Source organism: Pseudorca crassidens, chromosome X (assembly GCF_039906515.1).
Source record: "Pseudorca crassidens isolate mPseCra1 chromosome X, mPseCra1.hap1, whole genome shotgun sequence".
NCBI lineage: Eukaryota > Metazoa > Chordata > Mammalia > Artiodactyla > Delphinidae > Pseudorca > Pseudorca crassidens.
The window spans coordinates 2905319-2923583 of NC_090317.1; the positions used below are offsets into that span (position 1 = coordinate 2905319).

General features: G+C 53.3%; 2 protein-coding genes across 2 annotated transcripts in view; both read left to right on the forward strand.

The window, feature by feature from the left end:
* Positions 1-146: 146 nt before the first annotated feature.
* Positions 147-12481, forward strand: LOC137216842 (paraneoplastic antigen-like protein 5). Its single transcript, XM_067722954.1, is given in 4 exon segments — positions 147-446; positions 6696-6747; positions 9993-10591; positions 10594-12481. Coding segments are annotated over 2 exon segments (1341 nt in total). The 5' UTR covers positions 147-446; positions 6696-6747; positions 9993-10350; the 3' UTR covers positions 11694-12481.
* PNMA6A (PNMA family member 6A) overlaps positions 12169-18265 on the forward strand; it is a 50420-nt gene continuing 44323 nt past the window's right edge. The window contains 3 exon segments of the mRNA XM_067723961.1: positions 12169-12263; positions 12882-13035; positions 13113-13266. Of these exon segments, the coding sequence (XP_067580062.1) occupies positions 12169-12263; positions 12882-13035; positions 13113-13266 (403 nt within the window).

Here is an 18265-nt window from a genome sequence, read left to right on the forward strand (position 1 = left end):
CCGGCCCGCCGGTCTCGATTGGCCCAGAGAGGGGGCGGGGCTGGAAGGGGGCGTGGCCGAGCCCTGGGTGGGTGGGTCAGGCCAGACCCCAGGGGAGCTACGCGGTGGGGCCAGGTGCTCGGGTGGAGGCGGGAGGAGTAAAATGAATGTACTAATGAATGAATGAATGAACTAGCGAATGAACCAACAAGCCCACGAAGGAGGGAACGAAGGAATGGAGAGGACCCCTCCCCCTTGGGCGCCTTTAGGACGGGAATATGGGTGGGGGAATGAGAACGGAGGGCGACGCAGAGCAAAGCCAGCCCCCACTGGAGGGGTCAAAGCGCCTCGCTCAGTCACGGAAGGTGTGAGCTCTCGCCGTGCCAAGCACTGAGAATACAGCTGTGAGCAAAACCAGGCTGCATCCCTGCCCTCAGGGGGCGCGCATTTGGCGCCCAAGAGCTCCTGTGAGTATGTGTTTGTGTGTGGGTGTGTGCGCGCGCGCGCGCCCGCGTGCTCGGGTAAAGGTGGAGGGGAAAGTCATTTGAGTTAATTTCAAAATGGCAGGTCATACTAAGAAGAGAAGAGAACAGGATTCTTGGATAGGGGGTGCTGCAAGTAGTGACAGCCACTTCCAGAGGAATTTCTGCCAGTCAACAAAGATCTAGGAAGCTGCTGCACCCTGCAGTGTGCTAAGCCCATCGATGCTTTCTTGAAGATTCCTGTTTCGTAAGGAATACAATAATAAACAAGGGTCAACAAACAACACACAAGAATGACAAGAACTGTGAAGAACATCAATTAGGGGGGTGTTTGGGAGTGATGGGTGGGTAATTTCAGTGAGACTATGGTTGATATGAGACTTGGATGACAAGAAGGACTGAGCCGTGTGAAGGTTGTTGATAGGAAGAGCATCCACAGGTAAAAGGAATAGCATGTGCAAATTCCCTGTGGTAGGAACCAACTGGGCATATTCTAGGATCAAAAGGAAAATGCTGGAAAGCAGTAAGCCAAGGGAAAAGGAGCCACACTAGCTGGGCACTGAAATTAAGTCTGAAGGACACGGTCTAACTTTTTTGTTCATTTTTTATTAATATACATTTATTGTTTTATTAGTGATAATGATTATAACCAACTTCTTAAATATTCTTGTAACAATTTTATCTGTTAGATGCTACCAACTTTTTTTCTTATTTACCTTCCACATTTTATTATGAAAACTTTGCAACATACAGATCAATTGAAAGATTTGCACGCATATACCAATCACCAATATTCTACAATTAGCATTATGCTACACCTGCTTGATTGCATGGTCATCCTTATTTAACTGATCCATTTCAAAGTATCAGTAAGTTGCAGACATACAAGCACACTTCACCCCTTAACACTTCAGCACGCATAGCATTACCTAGAGATCAATACCTGTTTACTGGGGTTTTTTTTGTTGTTTTTGGAGGTAAAATTTACATACAGTGAAATGTGCAAGTCTTAAGTGCCCCATGCAGTGACTTTTGACAAATGCATACACCAAGCTCTTGTCAGGATACTGAACATTATCAACACCCCAGAAATCTCCTTTGTGCCCATTCCCAGTCAGCTCCCACCACAATTCCACACAGAGGCAACCGCTGTTCTAAATTTTTTCCATCTTAGATTACTTTCGCCTATTTGAGAACTTCATATGGATGGAATCATATGGTATGTACTATTTTGTGTCTGGTTTCTTTCATTCAGTATGACGATTTTGAGATTTATCTATGTTGTTTAATGTGTTGCTTCTTTCCTTTGATAACTGAATAGTATTCCATTATCTGGATATATTCCAGTTGGTTTTTATTCATTCACCAGTTTATGATCTGGTCTCTTTTCGTTTTGGAGTATTATAAATAAAGCTACTGTGAACATTCGTGTACAAGTTTGTGTAGACATATGCTTTCATTTAGTTGGGTAACTACCTAGAAAGGGAATTGCCACATCATAGTAGAGTTGTTTTATGAGAAACTGCCAGAATGTTCTCCGAAGTGGTTGTACGAGTTATGTTCCCACAGATACGTATGAGAGTTCCTTTTCCTTCCAATCCTCCTCTGTATTTGGGGTTGTAAGCCTTTATTTTTAGCCATTTAAGTGGGTGTGAAGTGGTAACTCATTGTGATTTTAATTATCATCTCCCTGATGACTAATCATGTTGCGTGTGATGTTTTTATGTGTCTGTTCAAATAGCTTGCCCACATTTATGCGTTATTTGTCTTTTTATTATTTACTTGTAGGTGTATTTTTTTTAAAAAAGCAGCTCTTTTGAGGTATATTTGACAAACAATAACCTGGACATGTTTAAGCTGTACTATCTGATAAGGTTTGACATATATATATATATATATGTTCATGAAACCACCACCACAATCAAGGCAATTAAAGATATCCATTACTCTCAAAGTTTCCTTGTGTCCTTTTCTCTTATCTTGTCTTCTTCCTCTTGTCCTCAAGCAACCACTGATCTGCTTTCTCTCACTATAGGGTGGTTTGCATTTTCTAGAGTTTTATGTAAATGGAATCGTATAATAAGTGTACTTTTGTATCTGGCTCCTTTCACCCAACAAAATTATTTTGAGATTTATCCATATTGTTGTATGTATCAACAGTTCACTCCTTTCTATTGCTGAATAATATTCCATTGCATTAACGTACCATAGTGGGTTTATTCATTCATTGGTCGATGGACATTTGGGTAGTTTCCAGTTTGGGGCAACTATAAATAAAGCTTCTGTGAACATTTGTGTACAAACCTTTATATGGACATACATTTCCTTCTACCTTGGGTAAATACCAAGGAGTGGTATGGCTAGATAATATAGTAGAGGTATGTTTAACTTTCAAAAAAAACTACGAAATCGTTTTCCAAAATGGTTGTACCATTTTACATTCCCACCAACAGTGTAGGAGAGCTCCAGTTGTTTCCTATCCTTGTCAATGCTTGGTATAGCCAGTCTTAATTTTAGCCATGCTGATAGGTATGTAGTGTAATCTCATTATGATTTTAATCTGAACTTCCCTGACTAGTGATATTGATGTCAGCCGTCTGTTACTCTTCTTTGGTGAAGTGTCTACTTAAACCTTTTGCCCATTTTACAGTGTTATTATCAGGTTGTTTGTCTTCTTATTAAGTTGCAAACGCTCTTTATATATTCGGAATACAAGTCTTTTGTCAGGTGTATGCTTTGCAAACATCTTATCCCGGTCTGTAGCTTGTCCTTTGAAGAGCACAAATTCTAAATTTTGATGAAGTTAAATTTATCAATCTGCTCTTTTATGGATTGTGATTTTGGTGTCATATCTAAGACATCTTTGTCTAACCCAAGGTCACAAAGATCTTGTTTTCTTTTAAAAGTTGTATGGTTCTAGGTTTTATATTTACTTAGGTTTCTGATCCATTTTGAGTCAATTTTTGTGTGTTTTGTGAGATATGGGTCAAAGTTCATTTTTGTGCATGTGGATATCCAATTATCTCATCATCATTTGTTGAAAAGACTATCTCTACTGTAATTTTTTGCCTATATCAAAGATCAGTTTTCCAGAAATTTGTGGATTCAGGGCTGTCTATACTGTTCTATTGATGTATTTTCTATCTTTATACCAATAACATGAAGCTTTGATTAGTGTTTTGTAATAATCTTTGGAATCAGATAGTGTAAGTTCTATAACTTTGTTCTCAGTGTTGTTTTAACTAGTCTAGGTTTTTTTGCATTCCCAAAAATGGGATTTGGGGATTTTGATCGGTACTGGTTTAAATTCTGTAGATCAATTTGGAGAGAATTGACATCTTTTCACCAATATTGAGTTCTTTGAGCCATAAACTAGGTCTCTCTCCATTTATTTTGGTCTATAGTTTCTCTCACCAATATTTGGTATTTTTCAATGCACTGTTCTATCATATCTTTTGCCAGATTTGCTCCTAAGTACTGCACATTTTTGATGCTATTGTGAGTGGTATTGTTTTTAAAAAAATTAATTTCTGATTGATCATTGCTAGCATATAGGAATACAATTGATTTTTGTATATTGATCTTATATCCTGCAGCCTGCTAAACTCCCATATTAGTTCTAGCAACTTTTCTATAGATTCCATTGCATTTTCTAAATAGATAATCTTGTCATGTGTGAACAAAGACAGTTTACTTCTTCCTTTCCAGTCTGGATGCTGTTTACTTCTTTTCCTTGCCTAATTTCCCAGGCTTGAACCTCCAACACAGTGTTGAATAGAAAGTGTAAGAGTGGGGCTTCCCTGTCTTCATTCTGATTTTAGGCGGAAAGCACTCAGTCTTTCACCACTAAGGACGATGTTAGCTGTAGGTTTTTTTATAGATGTCAGTTATCAGGTTGAGGAAGTTCCCTTCTATTCCTAGTTTACTGGGAGTTTTTTAATTTTATTTTATCATGACTGGATGTTGGATTCTGTCAAATGTTTTTTCTGCATGTATTGAGAATATTGCTGTAGTCAGAATGTATCCCCCCGCCCCCCCCCCCAAAATCATATGCTGAAATCTTAACTCCCAAAGGTGACGGTATTAGGAGGTGGGGCCTTTGGGAAGTATTTAGGTCCCAATGGGATCAATGCCCTTATAAAACAGGCTCCAGAGATGCCTTGCTCCTTTGGCATGTGAGGACCTAGCAAGAAGTTGCTGGCTATTAACTAGGAAGCGAGCCCTCACCAGGGTACAACCATGTTGGCACCTTGATCTTGGACTTCCAGCCTCCAGAACTGTGAGAAATGAATTTCTGTTGTTTATCAGCCACACAGTGTGTGGTATTTTGTTATACCAGCCTGAATAGACTAAGAGATATGTCATATTGTTTTTATTTTTGTTAATCTGCTGAGTTATGTTGATAAAATTTCAAATGTTTAAACTAAACTTGTATTCTTATTATAGACTACTTAGTCATAATATGTTATCATTTTTGTATCTTGTTGAACTCCATTTGCTAAAATTTTGTCTAGAATTTTTGCATGTATGTTCATGAAACACATCAGTCTGTAGTTTTCTTTTATATGATGTCTTTGAATGGTTTTTTGATATAAAGCTAGTGCTGGCCTCATTGAATAAGTTGGAAGTATTCTTTCCTCCTCACGTCTATGGAAGAGTTTGTGTAGTATTGACATTATTTCTTCCTTAAATAATTTGTAGAATTTGATATTCCCGCTTGCATATTTGCTTACATGTGAGGGCAGGCTGCAGAGGATGTCATGCTGGGTGGCTAAAACTTCAGAGACCCAGAGGACACAGTTCAGGGTGACCACAGTGGAGGGAAAGTGAGAAGGAAAACCCTGGACAGGAAAGAACCAGAGGCACGGAACCCAACTTTGGCATATAAACTCTGCTCAAATCTCTGGTGACACTGGGATGTGTATGTACAGGGCAGACTCTAAGAAAATAACTGAGCAGAGATATCAGATGACGTTCAACATGGGAGACAGAGTTTGGAGTCTGAGTTTAGCTAAGTTAACTGGCTGCTAATGCAGCAGCAGCAGCAGCAACAATAACACCTCTTTGGAGAAATATAACAGAAAGCAAGAAGCCAGAGCCACTAGAACACATTATTGACAATGTCCAGGATATGATGCTTAATTACTAGACGAAACAAGAAAATGTGATGACACTCAAGAAAAAAAACATTCAAGGGAAACTGACCCTGATATCATAATTCACAGACAATATTTTTCAAGCAGCTATTATTAATATGCTTAAGGGCATAAAGCATGCTCATAATTATATTTTTACAGTGATATATATGCCTCATTAACACATAATATAACAGTATCTAAAACTGGTCTACCAACTGTCTAATTTTGAGGTAATGCTATTTTCAGTAAATATTTCTAGATATCTGCAGTAACTATAATGGGATATAGAAATATTTATTTTTGTTGGTGATGAAGTAACATGTACTGCTAATAGTACTGTGGTTTGCTGTCCACATTCATAATTGAAGGAAATGCTATATTTTAGTTGCTTGAGTAAAAATAAATATGAATTTTCCCCCATCCAAGTTCACAGATTCCTTGAGTTCTTAATGTCAGGTTTAGATCTTAAGGTCACAGATACTATTTTTCCCAGTAAAACCAAAAACCATGTCTGGCATATAATAGGTGCTCAAAAATATTTCTTAAATAAATGAATACATCTGTGTTCCAGTCTGGTGGTTAAGGGATTAAAATTTGTTCCCTAGTCTTTCACATCCATCTTAATAATGAACTGAGGGGCTTCCCTGGTGGTGCAGTGGTTAAGAATCCACCTGCCAATGCAGGGGACACGGGTTCGAGCCCTGGTCAGGGAAGATCCCACATGCCGTGGAGCAACTAAGCCCGTGTGCCACAACTACTGAGCCTGTGCTCTAGAGCCCGTGCGCCACAACTACTGAAGCCCTCATGCCTAGAGCCCGTGCTCTGCAACAAGAGAAGCCACCACAATGAGAAGCCCGCACACCGCAATGAAGAGTAGCCCCCGCTTCCTGCAAAAGCCCGCGCGCAGCAACGAAGACCCAACGCAGCCAAAAATAAATAAATAAATTTATTTAAAAAAATAATGAACTGATATCAAAAGCTACTATTTGATGATTGTTTGCTATGTACTAGGCACTGTTTTATAAATACTATCTCATCTTATTCTTACAATGACCCTGAGGCATGTACTATTATTACTCCCATTCTCTTGTTACAGAAACTGGACCGGGATGGCAGGAGGGCTGCAGGAGACTTTCTGACACCAGCAGGTAACCCCTTTTTCTTGGCATGGAAGGAGAATGATTTAACAGCCTCTCAATAGTACGTTCTAATTAAGTAAGGCATGTTCAGGTCTGTGTTCTCCTCTGATATAGGAAATATCTGGACTTAAAGGTAATCTTTAACATTTTTGTCTGCTTTTAATATTTTTATTAAAACGTTATGGAAAAGCCTCTTCTTCTGTGTCCCGAATAAAGCAAAAGAAATCTATTCTGTCACCAGATGACCACAACTTCTGGTCCGAAAAGTGACTACAGGCTTCAGAGCCTTGGTACTCCAAGCGTAGTCAGGGATCTACAGCATGGAGTCACCTAGCTTTCGAGAAACGCAGAACCTCAGTCCCACCCCAGTCCTCCTGAATCAGAACTTTCATTTTTACCAAGATCTACCAGATTTGCAGACTTCCAGTGCGATAACCTGAGCTCCCCCAACGCCGTTCTCTGGAACAGCGAGTTAAGAGTCCCGCGGGCCCCAGGGAAAATGTTCCAGTCTTCCTTCTGTGGAAGAAATTTTCTTTGGAAAAGGGCGGGAAGCAGTTTGGGTACTAGGTGGGCAGTACTAGGTGGGTAGTACTAGGCTGTGAAGTCAAGGGAATAATGGGAGAATGTAATCCTTTGAAAGTTTTCGGTCTCTTGGTGAATACGAAAAATTTTCCTGCCCTTGCATTTTTCCCGGAAGCAGCTGTATTTCTGCTGTCCGCCTCTAGAAAACAGAACAATTTAAAAAAAAAAACGATCAGGATTTCATTTAGTAAGCACCCACCGGGCTTTTACTTTTGCACCCGGCCCTGCGCTGACCTCTTGGAATATTCAAATAGGGAGAGCGACTGGTGACTGTCACGCCACAGCTCCCGCTCAATGGGGAACAGACATGCTAAACAAGAGCCAAGATGGCTGCTGGGCCTGGCGTGGCACGTGGTGGGTCTGGCGGCCTCCTTCCAGGGACCGGCCTAGGAATTGCAGGGGACCCTATTGCACACCTAACCCCGCTCACAGTCCAAGGCTGGATTCTGTCCAGCTCTGCAGTTTAAGGTGCCCCGGTTTAATTCGAACTCCGTCCGCCTAGTTGCGCACACTGGCGCAGGGCGGGGCGAGGTCTCCCCCTTCCGAGGGGAAACGGTGGGCGCCACGCTGCTAGGGCGCAGCCGCGAGTGGGCCGTGTGCAGCTCTGCGGGGCGGGAAGCGGGGGGAGCGGGGGCGGGGGGGCGGGGAGTTTGTAGCCCGACAGCCCCTTTCCACGGGCTCCCGGCCCAGTGTGCACCGCGCGAGCCGTGGTTCCGGACGCGTGGTGGTCGTGGTGTGCAGGCGCTTCGGCCTGTAGGCACCTGCAGCAGGCACAGAGAGCCATCCAAACCGCGTGGGGTTCCGCACAATGACCCTTGCCCTCTCCCGTGGCGTCCCAGGGGTTGGTGGCTACAGGTTTGCCCTGGAAATGGGATCCCACTGCACCAGGCGTTGGCACCGCATCCATTCCGTGCCATTTCCAGGCACCGCGACCAGCCTAGGAATTGCAGGGGAGCCTATTCCACACCTAACCCTGCTCACAGCCATTGCGGTCAGGACTAGCGGCTCTGGGCCTTATCCTAGAGGGAAAGTGGCTTCAGCCCTTCCTCCCCTGGCCTCCACCAACTTCCACTGACCACGTGTATTCCTGCTCTGGAATGAGGGACGTTTGAGGTAGCGGGTGTGTGAGGGGTCGTGGGGACTTAGGGAGGAGGGCTTAGGTGTGGGTGGGGACAACAGGGGAATGAGGGCGGGAGGCTTGGGGACAGTAGTTGGACTTGAGTGAGGCCAGGGCTTGGGACGGGGATGATGCTTGGGAAGGGGGGGGACATGGCTTGGGTGGGGGCAGGGATTTGGCTTGGGTGGGGGCAGGGCTTTGTTAGGGATCGGACTTGAGTGGGGGATGGGACATGGGAAGGGGTGGGGCTCGGTGGGGGCAGGGATCGGACTTCCGTAATCCTGGGGCTAGGCGTCAGGGGCTGGGCTTAGGTGGGGGTGGTGCTTGGGTGGGGGTGGGACTTGGAGGGGGGACAGGGATCAAACTTCCGTGAGGGGAGGCTTGGCGTCAGGGGTGGGGCTTAAGTCCTCCCTCGTGCGTCAGTGGGGGCAGAGTTTGAGGGAGGGGGTGGATTGGAGGGCGGGGCAATAATCATACTGTAGGATCCCTCCCGTACTAGCACTGTATACCAGTTGAGAAGTTTCTTTTCTTTTTTTTTTGAATTTTTGAATTTTATTTTATTTTTTTACAGCAGGTTCTTATTAGTCATCCATTTTATACACATGAGCGTATACATGTCAATCCCAATGGCCCAGTTCATCACACCACCACCCCCCGCCCCCTGAGCAGTTTCCTGTATCCCTGTACCAGAGTGCCTCTGTAGGCTCAGAATGGGCACAGCCTGAGCAGGGCCGTGTGGGGTGGAACCGTAGCAAAGCACCTCTGCCTCGCCTTGGACAGATGCAGTGAGGCAGTACCACCTCCCAGCACCGCGAGCTGCCTCTGGGCAGAGCTAGAGGGCAGGCCTAGTGTTGCGTGTCTGCACTGCCGGTGGGTCCCTAGTCAGCATGGTGAACAGCTGTGACGTAGACCTATGTCGGGAGAGGCTTCTGTAACTTCCTGGCAAAAAGCCGGAGGGGTGGGGTTGCCTGCCAGGGTTTCCAGGGTCTACAGGGTGGGGTCACACCTAGGGTGAGGGTTGTCTTTCAGCAGTGTGGCACTGTAGACCCTTTCTGGGTCCCTTTTCTGTCCCTGATTCTAGCTTCCGCACAGTTTGAAACGGTAGGCTACTGTTTTTCAGCACGTGATCCTTGCCGCCCACCCCCCATGTCCCCTCCCCTCCAGCGACAACAGGACACTTCTTTGGTTGGAGGCCAGTGACATCCCCTGTTGCTCCTTAACCTTTACCACATAGCACCCCTCTGCGATGGAAACCCATGGTCCCCGCCCTTCTCAGTATCCACGGCAACACTGCAGCTTGTCACACGTTCTCCACACCCACCAGTTTCATTGCCTTGTGCAGAGAGAGCTCCAACCATCTTTCTCATTTGTCAGACATTCTCTGAGAAAGGAGGGAACTCACATCTCCGTCCTCCAACCTTTGCCCCAGAGAAGTGGATACCGGGTGCCCTGGGCCTGAACAGCCCTGAGGCAGGGAGTGGGACAGCCTGCTGTCCTCTCCCGTTTGGCGGGCTTTGTCAGGCCCCTCCTCCTGACGCTGACCTTTTCACCACAGGCACCTGCAGTACACACAGAGGAGTCCTTGGACTTTGAGGAGGAGTGCACGGCAAGCCGAGGTCAGCAGGGAGGGGAGCTTGGCCTAAAGACACCTCTCCAGCAAATGACTGGGGAAGCCCTGAAAAGCAGGGCCTGGATCTCTGTGAGCAGAAGTGGGGGTAGTGCGTGGGCTTTTAGTCGGGGTGGGAGGGTGCGCGTGAATGATGCTCTCACCCCATTTGCATTATAGGCTGTGCAAACCCGGAACGATTCTGCCTCCATACTCGGCGTTGACTCAGAATTCCCTGAGTCCCGGTCCAACTCTGTGAGCTGCCTACTGCCCCTAGTGTTAGATCAGTCCATAGACAGTGGGAGCAATGCCTGTGAATCTGTTGGAGGATTGGTGCAAGGGCATGGACCTGGACCCCAGGAAGGCCCTGCTGATCGTGGGCGTCCCTGTGGAGTGTAGTGAAGAGGAAATTAAAGAGACCCTGAGGGCGGGCTTACAGCCCCTGTGCGCCTACAGGGTGCTGGGCAGAATGTTCAGAAGGGAAGACAGCTCTAAGGCAGCTCTCATTGGATTGGCCGCCCAGGTCAATTACGCTACGGCGCCGAGTCAGGTCCAGGAAAGGGAGGTGCCTGGGAAGTGGTGGTGAAGCCCCGTAGCCCAGATGATGAACTTATCAACAGACTGAACCACTTCCTGAAAGCTGAGGGCCGGAGAATGGTAGATGTGGTCAAAACCCTGGGGTATATCACTCGCCCTGAGGAGGGACAGCCAAAAGGCTTGGCCCAAGTCAGGCCGCCAGACCCGCGGCCTCTGCGAGAAAGCATGTGGTACCCAAAACTGAAGGTGTTTTCGGGAAGCACTTCCCCAGGCCCGGGCGAAGAGAACTTGGAAGCCTGGCTGGAGCAGGTGACGCAGATGATGCAGATGTGGCGGGTGTCTGAGGTAGAGAAGCAGCGGCGTTTGCTGGAGAGCTTGCGCGGCCCCGCCCTGTCCATCGTGCGGATGCTCCGGGCCAACAGTGGCTCCATGACCGTGGCACAGTGCCTGGACGCCCTGAAGCAGATCTTCGGGAATAAAGACAACTATAGAACCGCACGTTTTCAGTTGCTCCAGACCTTGCAGAAGCCCGGAGGGAAAGTCTCTGCCTTCTTGCTGCGGCTAGAGCCCGTGCTGCAGAACGCTGTGCGGCACAGCCCCTTGCCAGTGAGAAGCGCAGACATGATTCGCCTGAAATACACCCTAGCCCAGGCCCACGTGAGCACCGGCCTCCGGGACAAGCTCATGGTCTTGGATCAGCGAGGCTGTGCGCCCCCCTTCCTGGAGTTGATGCAGCTCGTTCGAGACGTGGAGGAGTGGCAGACCGCCGCGGCAGTGACCAGGGAGAAGCAGAGGCAGGTAGGAGGGGGCCACAGGGCCTCTGGCACCCAGGTAGTGGCAGAAACCAGTGTCCCGGTCCGTCCGGTCATGGTGCGGGCAGGGCAGTTCCATGACAGCAGCACTCAGACCGTCCAGGAAGGGGCTACCCTGTCACTGAAGCGCAAGCAGGTGCCACGCTGCTGCGAGACTGGGGAGGAAGGCCACAGCCAGGCCGCGTGTCCTAGGGCCGAGGACCAGTCCCCGGCAAAGCAGGCGCCTCAGCCTGCAGCAGAAGAGTCGGGAAACGAGATGCGGGCCGGGGCCGGGAGCCACCCCAGGCCCCAGGAAGCGTAGGCTCAAGATATGCAGGCACCCCCTCCCCTAGCAGGCAACACAGATATTTCAACGAGGGGAAGGGGCAGCCCACAGAAACAGTGGGGGCCTTGACTGGGGCACAGGGGCAGGGCAGCCAGGCCGAGGCCCCGCCCCAGCCCCCGCAGCGTCCACCAGCTGTTAGGGACTCCACCAAGCAAGCCGAAATCAGCTCAGGGAGGCACCGGCGGCACAAGCGGGAAGCCGCCATACGCAGCACGAGGCGTACCCGAGCCTCAGACACAGACCCCAACACAGCAGAGGCTGACAAAGGTATAGTCGGGGGCTCTGGCGTCAGTCCTGTCTTCTGGCCACCCTCAAACGCCCACCCTGGGGGCTCTGAGCTAAGGGTGTTGATGGGTCCCCAGGCCACGCGGGGCCTAGAGGCGCCTCCCCCGGGGCCGCCCCTGCCAGAAGGAGCCGGCCTGGCGAGGAAGGGCTGTGGGGCAGAGAGGAGATGCCCCGGAGGGACACCGCAGGGTCCAACTTCACGATCATCTACAGCGCTCGAGGGGAGCCCCGGGAAGGCAGCACCCTGGAGCCTCTGCGCAGGTGAGGGCAGGAGCAAGTCTCCTGCCCCTGCAGCCTGAAAGGGCAGTAGGGGCAAGGACAGCAGACACTGAGGAGACGACCCCACGCGAGAGCGTCAGGTCAGCTTGGCAGGCAGGGCGCTGAGTCCCTGGTTGCCCAGTACCCCACAACTGGCTTTGGTGTGAGTGGGGGTGCAGGGAAGCGTTTGTTCCAAAGGAGGAGGAGGAGGGAGGAGGAGGAGACGGAGGAGGGAGACTCGGAGAAGAGGGGAGGGGGAGGGGCGGGAGGGGGAGGGGGTCCGGGCAGGGTCCAAGAGAATTAGTTGGCGGGAGGAAGGAGTGTTTAGTTCTCCCTAGGTTTGTGCGTGGCCACTGGAGACGTGGGACTGGCCTGGAGAACCACAGCTCACAGCTGCCAATGCCAAGGCCAGCCCCAAAGCCTGCCACCTGGGAGCAGCCCTGAGTGGCCAGCCCCGGCCTGGGTGAGGGGCACCTGCAGATGGCTGCCACCCACACTGGCCTAGGAGTCGTTAGGGGCCACTCCAGGTGCCTGGGCCTCCCTCCTGAGAGGGGACCCCTATTCATCATCCCCTGGGGCAGGTTGCTCCCTGTACTGGCAAGCCCAAATGTGTCCCTGTAGGCCCCAGAGGGACCCAGGTGTCAAGGAACCCCCCAGCCCCCGCTCCCCTTCCCCCAACACACACACCCTAGCCATCGTCCCCCCGCAGAGCCCTGAGGTGCGCCACGTGCCAGCCAAGGCTCTGGTCTCTGTGGGCCAGTGTCGTGAGCTCAACGTGTGCTTTCTGGGCATAGATTCAGGCCCAGCGCTGCCTGTTGTTGTGGAAATGTGCATGTGTTCTCCTCTGAGCAGTTCCCCCAACCCCTGCGCGGTGTGGAGACCCCGAGCCCAGTCCCAGGAGCCGGCGGGAAGGACGGGATGGACGAGGTCACAGCCAGCGCCCACCCCAGGACCTGGGAGCCCACCTGCGACCTTCGAAGGAAGACCTTGACCGGGGCTGCAGGAGGTCTGCGGGAGGCCCCCCAGGGCTTGTGTTCTGCTGGGCCACCCCGTTGTTCCTCGGGACTCCACGTCCCCGGCTCGGTGGCGTGCGCCCTGCTGTGGGACTGTCCTGTGCCCGCCATAGGGCAGGGCCAGGCCCCGGGCATGTGGGCCAGAAATGGAGGGTCTGCCCTGGGGGGAGCGGGCATGGCCGGCGCCCATCTTCCTGGCGAGAGGCCACCCGCGGGGCCCTCAGGAAGGGAGACTGTGGGGAGATGGAGGGCCGCCGGGTGGGGTGTAGCGGAGGCACCTTTTCGAGGACCCTGGGTGGGGCCGGGACCTGTGAGCTCCGGTGGCCGTTAGAAGTTCCTCTGTGTGTTGTTATGCCCTCTGTTCAATGGTTTCAGTCAATGTTTCTGTTTAATAAATTTCCCTGAACGTTTCATCTGAGTTTGGCCTCTGCTGTGGGCAATGGCGTGAAGGGGCTGCTGTGGTGGGGTCAGGGTTGGGGGCAGCAGCAGTGGCCTGGCACCCCGAGTCGGCACGGAGGTACGGTCCGGGCAGGGTCCAAGAGGGTCCATGTGGTCTCCTCGGCTGGATGGAGCAGGGCGGCAGGGCCTTGTGGGCACGGGCCATGGCTGGTTGGGTCCCCGGGAAACTCGGGGGGTCCCCGGGAACCAGTGGGTTCGGTGTCAGGGGGAGGGGGAGGGACGGCAGGCAGGACCGGAAGCTCCAGGATCCCTGGCAGCTCTGTGGGGGCTCGGGGCACCCAGAGAGTTCAGAGGCATCACGTGTGCCCTCCCAAGGACCAGCCGGCCACAGAAGGGTCTGGGCGTGAGGTCAGAGGCCCCTGCCAGGAACGCAGTGCAGGATTCCGGGGTGGGGGTTATTTGCCCACCTGCCTGAGATCTGTCTACCCCTGCCGTCCCGCAGCGGCCCGCCCTGGTCTAGGCGCTGAGGGACGTTTGGGGACCTGGGGCTATGGGGTGGCCGAGGGAAGGAGGGCCGTCCAGCAGGAGTTGCAGAGCCCTCAGGCCCTGGGTGGGGGCACAGAAAGGCAGGGAGAGCTGTCCTCCACTTTAAGTCCCGGGCGGGGCGGCCCCCCGAGGGGCAGGGGCGCCCCCTCCCTGTCCCACTCCCTGCATCACTCCTGTGTCCTGGGAGCAGGCAGGAGGCGGGGGGGGGGGGGGTTGGGGTCCTGTGAGTGGGAGGCTGTAGATGGGGCCCCGGAATGACCCCTTCCTGCCCAGAGGCTGGCTCTGTACCCCCGGGTCCCTCTGTGCCACCTGAAGAGGGCATCGGCCAGGCTGGAAGGCACTGCTGATCCGGGAGACCCCTCCCAGAGGGCCGCAGCCTGGGGGGCAGTTCTCGGTGGCGGCTGTCATCGGGTTAGGAGCCAGGAACCGTCTTCCTCGACATCCCTCACCCCCGCCACCCCCCCCCCCCCCCGCCCGCCCGGGTCCTGCCTTCTCACCCCAGGGAATGGATGAGCCCGGTGCAAATTGGGGGCTGCCCTCCATCTGCCTTTGAAAGGATTCAGAGTCTTTGGGGGAGGGAGCAAGGGATTGGGCCCCTCCCTGCAGGGTACTGTTGGGAAGGAGGTCCCGAGGGCCATGCCTGCAGCCTCCTCGGCCCAATGGGCTTGGTCCCTTGTTGTGGGGACACTTGGATGTGTCCCATCATGCTGCATTGCAGGATCCAGGAGAGGCCCCAGGTGGGGCCCGTGACCGTCAGCAGGGCAATGGCAACCGGCCCCTTTCCAGAAGCCCCTGAGCTTCTGGGGGCAGGACAAGAAGAGAGGGGATGGGAGGGGGCCGGTCCCTCGTCTCTCCCTTATTCAGAGCGTACCTGTGTTTACGTGTTCCCTGGGCAGGTGTGAGTGTGTGTGAGTGAGTGGGAGTGTGCAAGAGAGTGTGTCAGAGCTCGCAGGTGAGTCTGAGTGTGTACTTGTGGGAGTGGTGTGTGTGCGTGTTGGGTGGCTGGTGGTTTTGAGTCCTCCTAGGGTGGCGAGGGGCAGCCACTTTCCCGCCTCTCCCACGGCAGGGGCATCCCAAGGAGGGCCGGAGCCCCCACGCAGGCTGACCCAAGAGGGACCCTGGGAATCAGCCCTCCTCCTCCTGGGCCTGGCACAGAAGAGAGAGGACCCCGCCCCCAGCCCCCGGAGGCCCCTGCCTCCCAGCCTTTCCCTGGTAGGGAGAGGATTTGGAAAGAGGAATGTGCACTCTTCCCCCATCGGCTCCCTTTTTCCTCTGCCTGTTCAGTGGGACCACCCCTCTCCCTGACCCCACCCCCACCTGCTGGCTCCTTTGCCTAGGGCCAGTAGGCAAGGTTCAAAGACCAGGTGATCTCAAGCCACTTCCCCAGGCCTGGGAGATAGACCCACATCCCCTGGCTGCTGGGGGCCCCCAGAGCTGTGCACCCCAAATTCTTCCGTATCCAGGTGGGCCCCGTGCCCGGGAGCTGGCTCTGCCCTCTGAGATTTTCCCCACTTGAAGCCCCCATCATTTGGGGTGCAGCCCTTCTCAAGGCCGCCGTCCTGCTCCAGACCCCACGTCCTCCTCCTGGAGCCTGGAGCAGGGCCTGCCTCCAGAGCCTGAGCTTGCTGTCCCTGTACTCGGGGGTGGTTCCTGTGAGCACTTTGGCTGTCAGCACCTCGGGCTGCCCTGCTTTTTCCACAGCTACCCACCTGGGCTCAAACTCAAGGCTGTCTATCTCACAGTAGAAAGTTTTAGCTCTCTATCTCCCCAGCACCTCGTTGCAAGCCATGGTCCCCATCACAAAGATGGAAGATGAGCCCCTTCAACAGATTGCTTTCCTATGCTAGAGCATGGCTGGGGCAGATTCCTCTCCACCAGGGCTGCCAGCAAGCCCAGATTACCAGCGAGTACCCTCGTGGCCTGTGGCGCTGTTCCAGGGCACGTTGTACTGCTGAAGACGGGGCCCTGACCTCCTCCCTGAGGCCAGCTCCAGGTGTCCTAGCACATGGCCACCTGGGCCCTGCACAGGGTGATCCCCACGCTGCGTGCCGTCCACACTGTGCTTCTGTGCACTGCTCATGGCAATACCGCACCTTACTTCCAGTCCCGCGAGGCAGTCTGAGAGCCATGATCCCACCTGGTGAAACAAGGGACAGCAGAAACCTGGCACTAATGGCCCCGTAGCACTGCAAAGGTGCTGAAGGGTTTGGAGCCTGGGAGAAGGGTCAGCCCTACACCCAAAAGCTTGCATCTCTGAGTACTGACTATGTACCAGGCACTGGGCTGAGTCCCTGGGCCCGCACTCGCTGCTCAAGTCCTTAGAGGAGCTCTGGGGGGCAGGTGAACACTGTTACGACCCCTCTACTCCTGTTGAGAACACTGGGCACAGGAGGGTTCAGAGACTTGCCTGAAATGCCCCAGCTTGTCAGCAAAGGCGCGGGGATTCCAGGCTAAGCCGTCACGCCGCACAGCCCCGGCCCTGGAAAAGCAGCCACAGCGCTGGCTGGAGACACGTGGCCAGCAGTGCCAGTCCTGGATACGCACCTGAGGGCTTCGAGGCACATTGTTAGTGGTGACAAGGGAGTGATGGCCCCTGGCCTTCCGCTCCTCCCTGACCCCAGGCACGGCCCTGTTGCTGGCCCTCTGCCTCTTCTGGGGCAGGTGTTGGGGTGTCTCTCTGGCATCCCCTGGGATGTCACCCCTCACATCCTCAGGGCCTCGCTGGGTATCTCCTTGTGCACTGCGGTCTGTGCACACAGCCCGGCTGGTTCTCAGGCAACACAAGCTTGTTTCTCACAAGGCTCCCCACCCAAGTGAGAGGACAAGTGAGGGTGGCCAGGTCCTGCCAAAAATGGAAAACGAGAAGGAAGAGAGTGGCAGAGGGCCGAGGTGAAAGCGAGACAGGCCATTCAGCTCACGTCCCTGAGCCCCTGCTCTGGACAGCTCGCCAGACGCCAGCTGGGGGCCTGCGAACGTGGGCTCCAACCCCAGATCCTGACCTTGGGGGACCCTGTGCCCTCTCCCACGTGCTGTCTCATGCAGCAGCTGCCTGCAGGCCACGAGATGCAGAGACCAGAGCCCGGGCTCTGCGGGGGGCCCAGATGAGGTGGGGCACCAGAGGGGGCCCGGATCGGTGGTGCGGGTGTGGGCTGCACGCCAGGCAGGGAGGACTCAGACCCCCACCGGCACCCCAGCCGTCTCGGGAGTCAGGCTGCATGGTAAAGGCCAAGGAAAGGGCCGAGAAGGGGCCTGGCACAGTCTTGGAGTTGGAGGGGGCCTGGCACAAGTGGGGACACGGCCAGATGAGGCTGTGCAGGAAGGCGGGGCTTGCCCTGCGGGGCTGAGCTTGAATGAGGGGACGTCTTTGACCGCCTCATCTCAGGGCCTGCGGGGTCCTTCCCGGGGCGGGACTGGTCCCTGGGGGAGGCCTGGGGAAGGCTCCAGACCGGCAGCAGGGCCTCGGGGTGAGCAGGGCCGAGCCACTGCCCACATGTGTGCTCCAGACCCCGTGCCCCTGCCAGGCTGTGGGACGCAGCCCTCATCCTGCAGCGCCTGTGAGGTTTGAAACAAGGACCTCCTGTCTCCCTCGGCTGTACTTGCTCCCAGGACCGTGCCTCCTTGACCCAGAGCCTCGCACATACCCTGTCCTTGGAGGCCCTCAACCTTGTCGGGCACAGCCCCCAGGGCAGCTTCCCCCAGCCTCTCATCTGCATCCCTGGCTGCTCCGGGACAACTCCTCCCTCTGTGGGGCTCCAGGGGTGCAGCTCCGAGCTGTGCAGGGTCGGGCCCTCTCTCTAAGGCCACAGAGAAGAGAGCTGGGCAGAGGGGCCTCCTCCAGGCAGCCCCTGCCACTCCTGGGAAGGGTCCTCCCTCCTTCCCCATGCGGACCCAGGTTTCTCTTCCTTCTCTTCTTTCTCTCCAGCCCTGTTGGGCTCACCCCTCCCTCCAGGACCCTTGTTCTACAAGCTGGACCCAGTCCTCTCCCTTCTCCCCACACTGTCTGCCTTTGCTGTAGCCCTCAGCCCAGTGACTCCCTCCCGTGACTCG